Here is a 12,550-nt window from a genome sequence, read left to right as displayed (position 1 = left end):
TTTCTGTTGCTGTGGTGTGTATTACTACATCTCTCCAGGAGGTATCAATATGTACCAGTACCCGAAGGGGTGCAGAGAGGATGGAGTCAGGCTCTTCTAAATGGTGCCCAGTGACAGGACCAGAGGCAAGGGGACACACACTAAAACACAGGAGGTTCCCTCTGAAATCAGGAAATGCTTTTTACTGTGTGACTAAGCACTGGAGTAGGGTGCCCAGAGAGGTTGTGGAGTCTCTATCCCTGTAAATATTTAAAAGCTGCCTTGACATGGTCCTGGACAACCAACTCTGGTTTGCCCTACTTGAGCAGGGAGATTGGACCAGATGAACTACAGAAATTCCTTTCAACCCCAGCTATTGTGTGATTCTGTGACATGTTGGAGTGCCCTGGGAACCTGGCTGGAAGCACTGACAGTAGCTTCTTTGTGACTCCTGGGCACCTGAGTTGAGATCTTTACCCACACCTACTCCAAAAGCACTGAAGCGTACCTGGCCGCATATCTTGCAGTAAGACATTTTCATCAAACATTTTATTCTCCACCAGTTCAGTTTGGCTTTTCAAACAAGATTCAGGAGGTGAGAACATCTTAGTAGGTGGGAAATTGCTTGGGAAAGCATTTTCCTCAGCAAAGGTTGATTCCCCAGGCAGTAGCAGGACAGCCCTGTCTTACAGTGGGGTTCAGTGCTCTGGATGAGCAGTGCAGGGTGAGCCAGGATCAGCTCCCATGGAGCCCTTTAAGGTAATCACATTTCCTGGGCACTGCCTGTGATAGATGTTTAATTATGTTTTATAGGAAGTGGTTTTACTGAGTGGCTCTTGGGATGCAAATGCTTTAAAGCTGTGTGGTTGGCAATGCTCCATCTGCAGGGCCATGGAGGGGTGAGGAGAAGTGTGTGGGCTGATGGGAGCCCCTGCACCCACTGTGTGCTCCGGGCTTGGGCTGTGACTGGCATGGCTGAGCCAGGCTCCAGCAAGGTGACTCAGGTCACCTTGATTAAAGGTCATTGAGAAGGACTGACCCCTCTTCAGGAGCAGGAAGCAAAACTCTCCACCTCTAGCTCCTGACTGAAACTTCTGGGGACTCACTGGAGCAGCAAAGCTGTCCCTTTCGGCACCTTCTCAGTCTCTTGGCTCAATTTGTGCTGCAGAAAACACTGACGGATTCTGGAGCACGCCACTTCCCAGATGGAGCCATGAGCTGCAGGATCACAGTTCCCTCCTCCCAGAGGTGGGAGCTCCATTCTGGGATTGTGGGAGTGCAACTGCTCCAGCGCCTGGGGCAGATGCCTTTGCACAGTGAGAGGAGGGACAGCAAGGGTGGTAAGTGGAGGATTTTAGCTCCCCTGTACAAATAAACACCTCCTTACACCCAGTCTTTTTATGCTAAATCGTATCATGGCCCTAAAGGGAGGGTGGGGGGAATGTACATCACAGGGAGTCTGGCACACTGGAAACTTGTGTAATAAAGTTTGCACTGAGCACAGGAGATACCTGAATACTGCAAATGATGCTTCATTCAGTCTCCAGCCTGTCTCAAACTCAGATTAATGTATAGTTCCACAAATAGGCATTTTTGTTTAATCTGAAGAGGAAGTAGGCACTGGTTTCTGTTACTTTCCGGTAGGCTTTAAACTACTTTTTGGACTCAGCTAATCCCAGCTCCAAATTTAACTGAGGTGAAAATTTGGGGAGCTTAAGGAGCATGCACAGAAGCATCAGCCAGCCCCCTCCAGAGCTTGTCTGAGGCTGGCAGGAGTCCCTGCTGTGACAAGCTCTGCTGCTGCCTCACCAGCCACATGTCAGAGCAACTAACCACAGCTACATGCCCATGCTCCCTTGGCACATCCTGCTCCCTTGATGCTTATCATTTTATCCCCTTATCATTAGGGGATAAAAAACTCCTCTAAACTGGAGAGAGATTTATCTATCACAGGGAAAGTTGCTGTCAGTCAGCTAAGCTGCTCTTTCCAGCTTCAGAGTACCAGAGCTCTCAACTTTGTGCTGTCCTTCCTTTGCTTTTATAACCCACTCCATGATGTCCTACTCCTTGCCCAGCTGCTGGCTTTAGCTGCTGGAACAAAATCTGTGTTAGCAGTGGAGCACCCAGCCGGCTGCAGTGTGCCCGTGCCCAGCTCCAGCCCTGGCTGAGCCCTCCAGACTGACTTGCACAGCTCTGACTCTGTGCCCACAGCAGTGAGCAGGACAGGAGGGCAGTGAAGGCAGCAGGCAAAGGCTTCTCTGGGGTTTTCTCCCCAGACCAAGGAGCTACGTGAGGCTTTAGGGCTCCACCATGAAGGGAGTAAAGCACACGGCACATCATCACTAGCTGCAGCAGAATGTTTATTAGTAGGAAAGAACATTTAGGGGATTTCAGTAGGTGAATTTTTTTGAACTGTTGGTATCCACCACACATTGGTTTTCATCAAGATTGTTCAAGGTCACATATTTATATAAGAAAGCAATAATTAATATTTAGGTGCAATCAGTAATTCCAGTATGAAAAAGCACCGTGTCACAAAACAATTTACAATACAAAAGTCTTCAAAATCTAACATTTAAAAACAATATATTTGTTCAACAGTAATAACAATACAGTAAAAAAATTTTTATTTCCCTTCAAACAATACTGCTTATATATTTTGGCACTCAGAAAGAAACTGTCACAAATGTGCCTTTTTAGCCACACAATGCTGTTTTGTGAGTGTCTATATAACAAGGAAAAACATGCTTTTGAAGTCAGTCATTTTGCCAGGTGCAGTTTGAACTGCTTTCTCCATTAAAAAGGAAAAAAAAAATAACCTGAAAGAAAAATAACTCCTAAGCTGCAGCATGTCTTGCCTTTTGGCCCACGACACAACCTGGAGAAGCATCTCAGACTCAGTCTATCCAGTAAGTCAACCCTGCCTGAAAGACTGGATCTGAGCCCCACTTCATTCTCCAAACCTGACAAGAAATGTAGACCTAAGCCATTCAAATGGTCCTACCTTTTAGGGACTGGCCCCAAATTCTTCTTATATTAAGCACCCCAATAAGATTCTGACCCTAAAATTGCTGCTCAGGCTCTTCTTTTCCTTCATTCCCCTCAATTTTAGTTAATTCATTTTAAAGTCACTTGCACAAATTGTCTTGCAATGTGAGCCCACTGTTGTTGTGCTGGCACAGCCAGCAGTTCCAAGGAAAACCACGTTCCTAGGAGAATGCATTGGCTGAGCCGCGGGGTGAGGGAGCCCGATGCCAGCGGGGTGCCCGGGACAGGGGACATTCCTCCCAGGTCTCCTCTGGGGCCAGGGCTGGCACACAGCGTGGGAGGGAATCACACAGCTTGAACTGAGAGAGGGAAAGACAAAACTAGACTTTTCAGGAAGAATTCATCTCCACTCCAAACTGACCCCTATTAAGAGAGGAACGCAGGTGCTACATGCCAGGTGAAACACCGGTGCCTGCGTGCAGCTATGGCAGCCCCTGGAAAGGGCTGATTCTAGTGAACATGCAGTCCTTGGTGCTATCTCTAAAAGCTGAACAATAACAAAAAAATTTAAATAGTTTTTACATCTTACATCAAAGATGCCACTACAAAAACACAATAGTATCACACATTAATTAGTACAGTCTTAAAAATGCAAACCCAATGCTGGTAAGACTCCCATACATTCTGCATATCATATGTACAGAGGAGAAGAGCTTCTCGAGAGGAGAGGACAGTCATAGAGAGATAATTTTCTGTTTTTTGAGTACGTTGCATAATACAAATACATTATCAGCAGAAGAAAACTTTATTCTAACACTAAGAGCTCAGGAAAGGTCCTAACTGGAAGTTAATAGCTGGGGGAACCGTGCACGTGCTGGGGGGCACAAAACATACACAACCCTCCGCCAAATTCTCCGTCTTCTTTGGTGGCCTGATCATCTACTTTCCTTTTATCAGGCAGGTTTGACACGTTGCTCTGTAGGTACAGACTCCCAAAGCATGGAGCAGCATAGGGCCACGTCCCCAAAAGCTGCCCCTGGTGTGCCTGGAAGCCACTCGCCTCCACGTGTCCTTCCCATGGGCTTTGCCTGGCAGAGAACCAGCTGGAGACCCAGGATACCACCAGATGAGCTTACAACAGAACCAGGGGGGGAAAATTAACACATCACAACAGCCAGAGGCAACAACACACAGGACACTTGCAATACTAGACAGCTGTAAGAAAAATATGTGGACCAAATTAATTTAATTCATAGTTGTCTCTCTCCTTTCTGAATAGTAAAAGTCTTCCTTAGGATATGTAGGTTTGCTTACAAAGCATTCATCTAGATCTAGAGAGGTATCTAATTTTGCCAAGACACAGGATATACTGAACTCCATGCTGCTGCAGTGAGTCGGCTCGTAGTAGATCATTACAAGTTCGATTTGTTGTGTCTGTTCTGTGCTGCAATGAGGCAACAGCCTGAGGGAACAGGGAAAGCTCTCCCCGTGGAATGGTCATGGACCTAAATAGGAACTGGGCACTTTGATCCATTCAGCTCTTGGTCATGTTTTATCTCAATTTATTAGTTTCTGCAGCATCAAAAATACCTGCCCAAATTTAAACAAATTGTTGTGATTTAATCCCAACCAGCAACTAAGTCCCACAAAGCCACTCATTCACTCCCTTCTAGTGGGATGTGAAAGAGAATTGGAAGGGCAAAAGTGAGAAACCCATGGGTTGAGATAAAGACAGTTTAATAGGGAACACAAAAGCCCCATGCACAAGCAAAGCAAGGCATTCATTCACCAGTTCTCAGGGGCAGCCAGGTGTTCAGCCATCCGCAGAAAAACAGGGCTCCATCACAGGTAGTGTGACTTGGGAAGACAAATGACATCACTCTGAACTTGTCACCCTCTTCCTCCTTCTTTCCCCTACCTCTTTACATGCTGAGCATGACACCATGGTCAGGGGTATCCCTGGGGTCAGCTGCCCTGGCTGTGTCCCATCCCATCTCCCTTGTGCAGCCCGAGCTCCCTTGCTGATGGGGTGGGAAGCTGGAAAGTCCTTGACACCATGTGAGCACTGCTCAGCAATAATGATAACATCCCTCTGTTATCAACACTGTTTCCAGCACAAATCCAAAACTGACCCTCATTCTAGCTACTGTGAGGAAAATTAACTATATCACAGCCAAAGCCAGCACACAAATGTGTAACTACTTTTGCATCCATCACATCACTCAGCAATATTTAAAATCAGAAGGTATTAAGTACTCCTGTCAGAGGAAGACAATATTGGTCACTTCAGGTTCAAGAGAAAAATAATGCTGAATACACAAATATTAACTACAAGACTGCTTGGAATTGAAGTGAGCAAGTGGAAGAGATAAACATATCGCAATGCAGCTCAATTTGTCTCCTTGAAGCAAGTGTGCACACAAATAGAATCCCTAAGGTAATTAAGCTCTTCATTTTTACCAGGCACCATGTGCCCAACTCACTGTAATTGCTCAGTCAGTTCTGCTCCCGGGGTCTTTGGGACTTCTGCATAAGAGCTGAAGGACCAGCAGGGCTAATCTAAGAGGATCCAAAATAATGAAATAAATCACAAACATGTCTGCCACATGAATAAGAAAATTAAACACAAAATACCAAAGAAACATTAGTTTGTATGACTAACATTGAGCATGATGTCTTTAGTAACCTTCCTTAGATCCTTATTGGATTGAAACTCTGGATGTGATTTTTCTTTTTCTTTGGATACTAATAAAAACTATTTGGTTGCCTTGGAAATGGGAATAATGACAGGAAATAAAAAGGTGCTGGTGGCAAGGAACTGCAAGTTCTCCCCCAAACTACCACACTGGACCCTTAATTAATGTTCCCTCTGAGTGCAGCCAATGAGCAGCACAAATGAAGTTTAGAATCGAAGAGGATTTTCTCAGGGGGGTTTACTGATCACTATCATCCTGCCATCCCATTTGGTGGGGAACATGAGGCCAGCCCTGAGCACTGCTGGAACCCCTGTCCCCAGGCAGGAGAAAACCAGAGGCCACACTCCCAACACTCGTTTTTGACAGATGCAGGAAGAGTTTCTGTCTGATATAACTTAGCCAAAATTGTCTCTTGGTCCACAGCACCTGGGTGCTCCTGCAGGCCTGGGGCACCTGCCCACTGCCTGGGGAAGCTTGGGGAGGAGCTGCTGCTGGAAGAAACCAGCTCTCTGTGGAGCAAACAGGGCAGGGGAGAGCAGCCCAGGCACGCTCAGTCTGCAGTGCCTCAACAAACACGTACACTACCATGAAAACCAAGCTGTTTCAGAGGTTCAGTGTGCCCTTAAAATGTTTAATACTGCCATTACTTAATGATAAGAGATAAATAGTGTGGTACTCACAGGTGGGCCAAAGATGGGAAACCAAATCAGAAGCTGCTCCATTTAAGCGCATTAAGCTTGGCTCCTCCACATGTCAAGGGCTGGTGTTTGTTATTTGCTCACACAGAGGCTGGGAATGGCAACTGGGAGGTGGCTGCAGAGACTTGGAGAGCTGGACACCCTGAGCACATGCCCTGGGAAGGTGAGAATATCTTTGGTATAAGGTCAGGGCAAGAGGGGAAGATCTGAAACATCTCAGGTGCACGGTGAGTGAATACTGTGCAGAGGGTGGGTGGGAGGCTGGTGTGTGCCTCCAGGTCAAGGGAGCTCTCAGCCTGCCTGATAATGTCAGATGGCCATGTCTGTGGCAGGACCCAGAGTCCCCAGCCTCCCCACACAGGGCTGAAGCAGCCCAGGAGGTACCATTGACTGGGCTGGAGTAGAGGAGCTTTTCTGTGCTGGCTACTGCTAAGAGGGTTTCACTGTGCAAATTCAGACCCTGGGCTACAGGCAGGGATGTCCTCACAGTTTTTCATTTCTCTAGTCTTTTCACATTGTTCACTACAACTCAAGCTCTTTGTTTTTCTTATTAGACAGCATTTTACAGGTGATAGCTTAATCCCAGCTACACATTGAAAAAACACGATCTGTGGGAAACAATGAGAAGCTCCTTGCATCTGGCCTTTCCAGCTTGTTAAGATATGGACAGTACAGCTGGAAAGCTTTCTACCTTATCCTCTGAAAATCCTCACCCTGGAAACAACTTCTTAGTATGGATAATTTGGAAACAACAGTAGCAAAAGTCAGGATGGAATAAGGGATACTGTTTAGATTCCCATAGAATGCAGACATATTTTCTGCAACGGGTAAGGAGATTGACTGTGCATCCAACTCATGGCTCTACTGCTCTGAAGGCCAGAGACACCTATTGGCTTTTGCAGTCCCTCAGCAGTGGTTCTGGTTTCTAATGTCACTGATTTCCATGCCAGTTTACAGTCCCTGCTGTCTTTTCTACGTATTTAAAACACAGATGTTCATTTCACCATCCCTAGCCTGCAAAATGACACCTGGTCTTTGAGAGTCAATGGAGATTTCCCTTCTTCTGTTTTCCACCATGACCAGGAATGAACTCCCATAGGCAATGGTTTGTCCTCAGCTGCACTTAGGGAAAACCTTATGCTCATCCTGGGAGCTGTTTGTTCAATACCTGCCAGGGTATGGTGAACAGCTCTGCTCCTTAATTTTGGAGTGTATTTTGCCAGCACCTCTGACAGAATATGCAGCAGACAGAGCTGCTCACATAGAAGGTGCCATTTCTAGTCAAGCCCTATCTCGAAACCCATCGCACCACGTGCCTGACGTATCACTGCTGTTTATCTTATCTGCCTCCTGCACAATCACTGGAAAACTCTGCATGCAGCTCTGAGCACTGCTCAGCCCTCTGGCACTTGACAAGTTTCTCTGCATTTCCAAGTGCAGGTTCTGCCTGTGATGCCAAGAAAACCAACTTTCCCCACTTTCCGACTCCTACATGACATCCCGCTTAGTGAGACACAGAGCAAAGAATGCATCCAAGTACTTCTGCAGAGGGCAGGTGAAATATTCTTCTCCACCAGTCTTGCACCAGGCACCTGACATCAGGCTGCCATGCCTGGAAACCGAGGGAGCACCGTGGGGAAGATGAAAGGAGGTGCTGGTGTACTGGGTGCTCAGGAAGACTTGTCCAGCCAACAATCAGACCAGTCTGACTGTCTCACTTGGCACTTGTAGGCTAAACTGCGAAAGGAAACTCCTGAAGGATGCTTCCTCCATCCTCACCTGCTATATTGCTATCATGTTGCATCTTACACCGGTGGTGCTGAAAAAAGGGAGAGTTTTAAAAGGAGGAGGCAGCTGAGCTCAGGGCATTGTTCTGGGGCAGGAGATTCCCTCCTCACTGCCACACGTCCCCAGGGACCTGCCAGTTGTCACCGTGTTCTCTGGTTCACATGTACTGAGACGTGTGGCCAAGGCCATCTTCTCATCTTAGCTTAGTCTGCAGATTAGGGCTCAGCACCAAGATACCACAGTTCACCAAGTTTCCATGAGTCAGCTGAGACAAGGTTCTGCCCACAGCAATGCAAGGTAATGTGACTTAACCTGACCTGCAGTGAAAGAAAATCAAGCTAAGCAGCATTATTGCACTTTTGCCACCAGCAAAGAGAGAAGCCCTGGGCTCATCCCCCAGGGGCAGTGCTCAAACCACAGCGCCTTGGGCATGTGCGACTGCTTCCTGTGCTGGTGTGCAATATTTCTGCACACAGACCTCCTCCAGCTACAAAGTTTACATACTTCTGGCTTACTGTTTTAAGCAGCAGAAAATGTGGAGGTCATGACTTATAACACAGAACAAAAAAGAATGCCTCAGGAAGAAGATAGAAATCCTACAAGCTCCTAAGAACTGCAAGGGAACAGCATAGCTCTGGGTACCTCAGGAACATCATTGAATTGTGAACTGACAGGGCTTCAAATAATGTTGAAACATAAATATTTCTTCAGTCCCTCTCAAACTCTAAGCGCTCACAAGAACATGTGTGTTGATTTTAAAAGGGTTGTGTTCCCTTTTCCCCTCCCAAAGCACCCTAAAACAAGGAGAGTATTGCAAAACTCACAAGTCATAGTCCTCACTCCTCATCTTCTGGCCCAGAGTTTGACAAGCTGGCTGGGAATGTCAGCTAAATGAGACTGGCATTTTCCATGAGTTCAGTCTACATGTGACATATGCTCATTAATCCCTTTGGACAATACATAGTGAAGAATGCCTTGTGCATATGTGAGAAAAACTAGAGAATGCATATACAAAATTGAGAAGTCATACACAATAGCATGCGCTGTCTGCCATCCTTCCTGTGTGGAGATATTGCTAATGAATCACTCAAAAGTCTGACTTACTGTGCTATTCACTTTGACTTCAAAAGCTTTATGAAGGCAATAATGATTACAAATGCAAATGACAGCAAAGCAGAAAAATTCAGTCTGAGGCACAGCACATCACTGCTGTCCTGCTGATTTGAGGTCTGCAAATGTACCTATCACAATTTCAGCTACAAATCACTCTTTAAGTAGATGCAGAGGCAGAGAAAGAAAGGGGATAGTTAATAATTTAAAATAATACCAATCATCAGTGGCAGTCAGGTAAAAGAATAACCCTAGCTCACTCTGTAAATGTTTCTACAATAGCCTTATCTGCAGCTATGTCCTCTGCAGCTGTAAGCTAATTCTTATTACTCCAAATGTTGTGAGCTGTGGGAGCATTACATCTCTGCTGGGGTCACAGCACAGGCTGTGCTTTCAGACCTGTGTTGTACAGGAGTAGCACAGGAGGCGAGCCTGGCCCCAACACCCCAAAACTACTGAGCAAAAACAAACCGAGAGATTAGGTTCTGGGCCAGAAGTGCCTTGTAAAATGAAAAACAGGTGGAATGCAGTCACTTAAAGAAAAGGCAACATTTTAAAAGCTTCAGTCACATGCAGCTGCTTTCACAGCACTAAGAAGAAGATGGAACCGTAGAAGGTATCCGAGTTCACCTCCAGTAGATGCCAGCTTCCACAGGTCTGGGCTGCTTTGGACGTGGGTGCCTGCCCTGAGCCAGGAGGTTGGAAATTCAGCAGGGATCCTGTGGTGCCACCTTGTCCTGCCCACGCAGGGGTGGTGATGGAGCAACCCCAGAGAGGCTGGGGGGGCAGCACGGTCCTTCCCATCTGGCAGAGGGTGTGCTGATCACTGCATGCCCACTGACCTTCCTTTGCAATCCCCAGAGTCTGGCCAGGCATCTTCTGCTGAAAAACAACCCTCAAGTACATGACTTTCAAAATCCACGAGGTGATGGACATGAAGAGAGGGCCAGAACATGTCCAGGTAAAGCAGAAAATTACCTTGTAGAAGGTAGGCACAGACTGTCCTTCGAAGGGGATTTGTGCACATGGTGTCTAATTAAGATTTGGGAGAAGGAGATAGAGAATATTTTCATCAGCCAGAAAAACTGGTGCAAAACTTGCCAGTGTTGCTCATAACACCTGAAAGTGCTGGGTATTAAAATCTGTTTGTGTCTGTGGCTGGGCCCCCTTTGCTTTCTTATTTTCCCACACTCAGCTTGGCTTAGCTCAATATTTTGATGAATGTAATGGGAACATATCATCAACTGGATTTTTGTGATTGTTTGAGACAAAAATGTGTGCTTGAAGATATTTATTGAGTGTCATTAGCCACTCATAAAAATTTTAGTACAATTGATTGACAATGTTATTTTCAATTTACTTTTATTTTCTCTTAAAATGCTTTGCCCTTAACACCCAGCAAAGCAAATGGTATGGGAAAATTAAGTATAGGATTGCTTCTGTCAGTTATTGTACATGCTAGCTAGTGTTCCACAGAAGATTATTTATGCTCAACTACTTATTCGTGACTTCTAATTAGTACTCAGCTAATCATCATCTGCAAAGCAGACTTCTTTTACTTGGTTTATTTTAAATTAAGGCTACTGGGGATTAGCATTTACAAGGTCACTTGACAAAATGCCAGCTTTGCCTGTCAGACAAAGGTTACTCTAACGAGCTCATGCGTTCCCAACACCGTGCCTGCCTGCATGGGTAGCTCTGCAGCAGGATCACAAAGCAGACTTCAGCTAATGACTGATTAATGCCAATTTAGTCAGCATAATGCCTCCTGTTGCTAAAGCTTTTCCAGCTTTTCTCTTGCAACAGCGCTTGTGAAGTCCCTAAGAAATCCCACATGTGTATACTAGCTTTGCATACAGCAACTTTGACCAAAGGATAAAATTTTGCAGCAGCAAATTTCAGATACTCCTGCACCTAGGCGGAAAGATAAACATTCAACATTTCTCTCAAGAGCTGTTCTTTTTTTGTTTTAATTTTTATATATATAAATATATCATAAAGCGTACCATTTCCTCATTTCAGTACAGATTTTTTTGAACTTTACTAAAATAAATGAAATATAAATGCTACAATTTTATGTTTAAAACAAGTTTTGATGACAGCCTTCCCCTAAGAGCAGGCCCAGAAACTCTGTTAGCTACATGGAGAGAGACAGAAACACCCCCAAAACTTCCTGCTATGCAAGAGCATTGAGAACAGCAGATGTGCCTTAGCTGGAGCTGCTTGCAGGTGTCTGTGAGTTCCTCACATGAATGCCCACTCTCCCTAGTAGCAACTGCTTTATTACTAACCTGAAAATTTCACATTCAACATGTATCTCACTTAAATTCATTGTCAAGACCCAGCTTTTCATATCTGTGTCTGCTTTTGCTGATCCCAAACGGCAAGAGGTATTGTCAGCTGTGGATTTGGAGATCAGGATTGCAAATTGCTGAATTTTCAGATAAAGCCATACGACTTCAACCACTGTAAACCTAGTAAAAAAAGTCAACCTTCATTTTGTCCCTTCTTCACAACCTGGAAAGTGTTCACAGCATTGAAACAACGAGGCAGAGGAGTGGATGATACACCCCACACGTGTTTTGCACTTTCATACTTCTTCCCAGTCCTGTCTTTGATCTTAATTGGTGCCTCCTGGACAGGAGAGGAGGTTCCAGGTGAATCCTACCCCACCCATCACAACCCCTTTGGTTCAGCCTTACTACACTTTCAGGTCCTGCAGGTGAATACTTAACAACTAAAGCAGCAATCTAAAATCTGTCAGTGTGTCTTGCTGCCAAGGGGTTTGTTGTTGGTTTACTCCTCCTCAACATGTTACTTTCCAAAACACATACAAACTAACAAACAAACAAAAAACAAAATGAAATTTTAAAAACAATGATAACACCACAATATCTGTTTAGAACAGTACTGCCCATGCTCTGGACAAATTGTTAAGAGCAATTCAGCATTCTTATAATTAATCCACAACAAAATAAGCTATAAGATGCCACAAATGAAGGCATAATTGGCCATACAGAGGCAACACTACCATGAATGTTGTTTGGCAAGGAAATAAAAAAAAAAAGCAGATAGTTAATTCATCCAAAGTACGGGTTCAGAACTGCCCGGCACTGCTGGGATCGCACTGCAGGAGTCGGACTATGGACGGGTCACTCTTGGCGCCGCGGATGAACTCTTCCAGAGAGAGCTTGCCTGGAAAAGAAACACGCTAACTTGGAGCACCTGGGGGCTGCAGCACACCTGGCAAGCCTCTGGGCAGGCACGATGGAAGGCAGCTGGGGAAGCCAG

The 12,550-nt window shown here is 45.5% G+C and overlaps 1 protein-coding gene across 1 annotated transcript in view; it reads right to left on the bottom strand.

Annotated features, from left to right (window-relative positions):
* Positions 1 to 2,322: 2,322 nt before the first annotated feature.
* NCALD (neurocalcin delta) overlaps positions 2,323 to 12,550 on the bottom strand; it is a 58,386-nt gene continuing 48,158 nt past the window's right edge. The window contains exon 4 of the mRNA XM_063171578.1: positions 2,323 to 12,454. Within this exon, the coding sequence (XP_063027648.1) occupies positions 12,357 to 12,454 (98 nt within the window). The 3' untranslated portion in view covers positions 2,323 to 12,356. The remainder of the gene's footprint in view (positions 12,455 to 12,550) is intronic.

This window comes from Melospiza melodia, chromosome 1 (assembly GCF_035770615.1).
Source record: "Melospiza melodia melodia isolate bMelMel2 chromosome 1, bMelMel2.pri, whole genome shotgun sequence".
NCBI lineage: Eukaryota > Metazoa > Chordata > Aves > Passeriformes > Passerellidae > Melospiza > Melospiza melodia.
The sequence above is the reverse complement of the archived record's forward strand: the minus strand, read 5'-3'. Positions and strand labels throughout refer to the sequence as shown.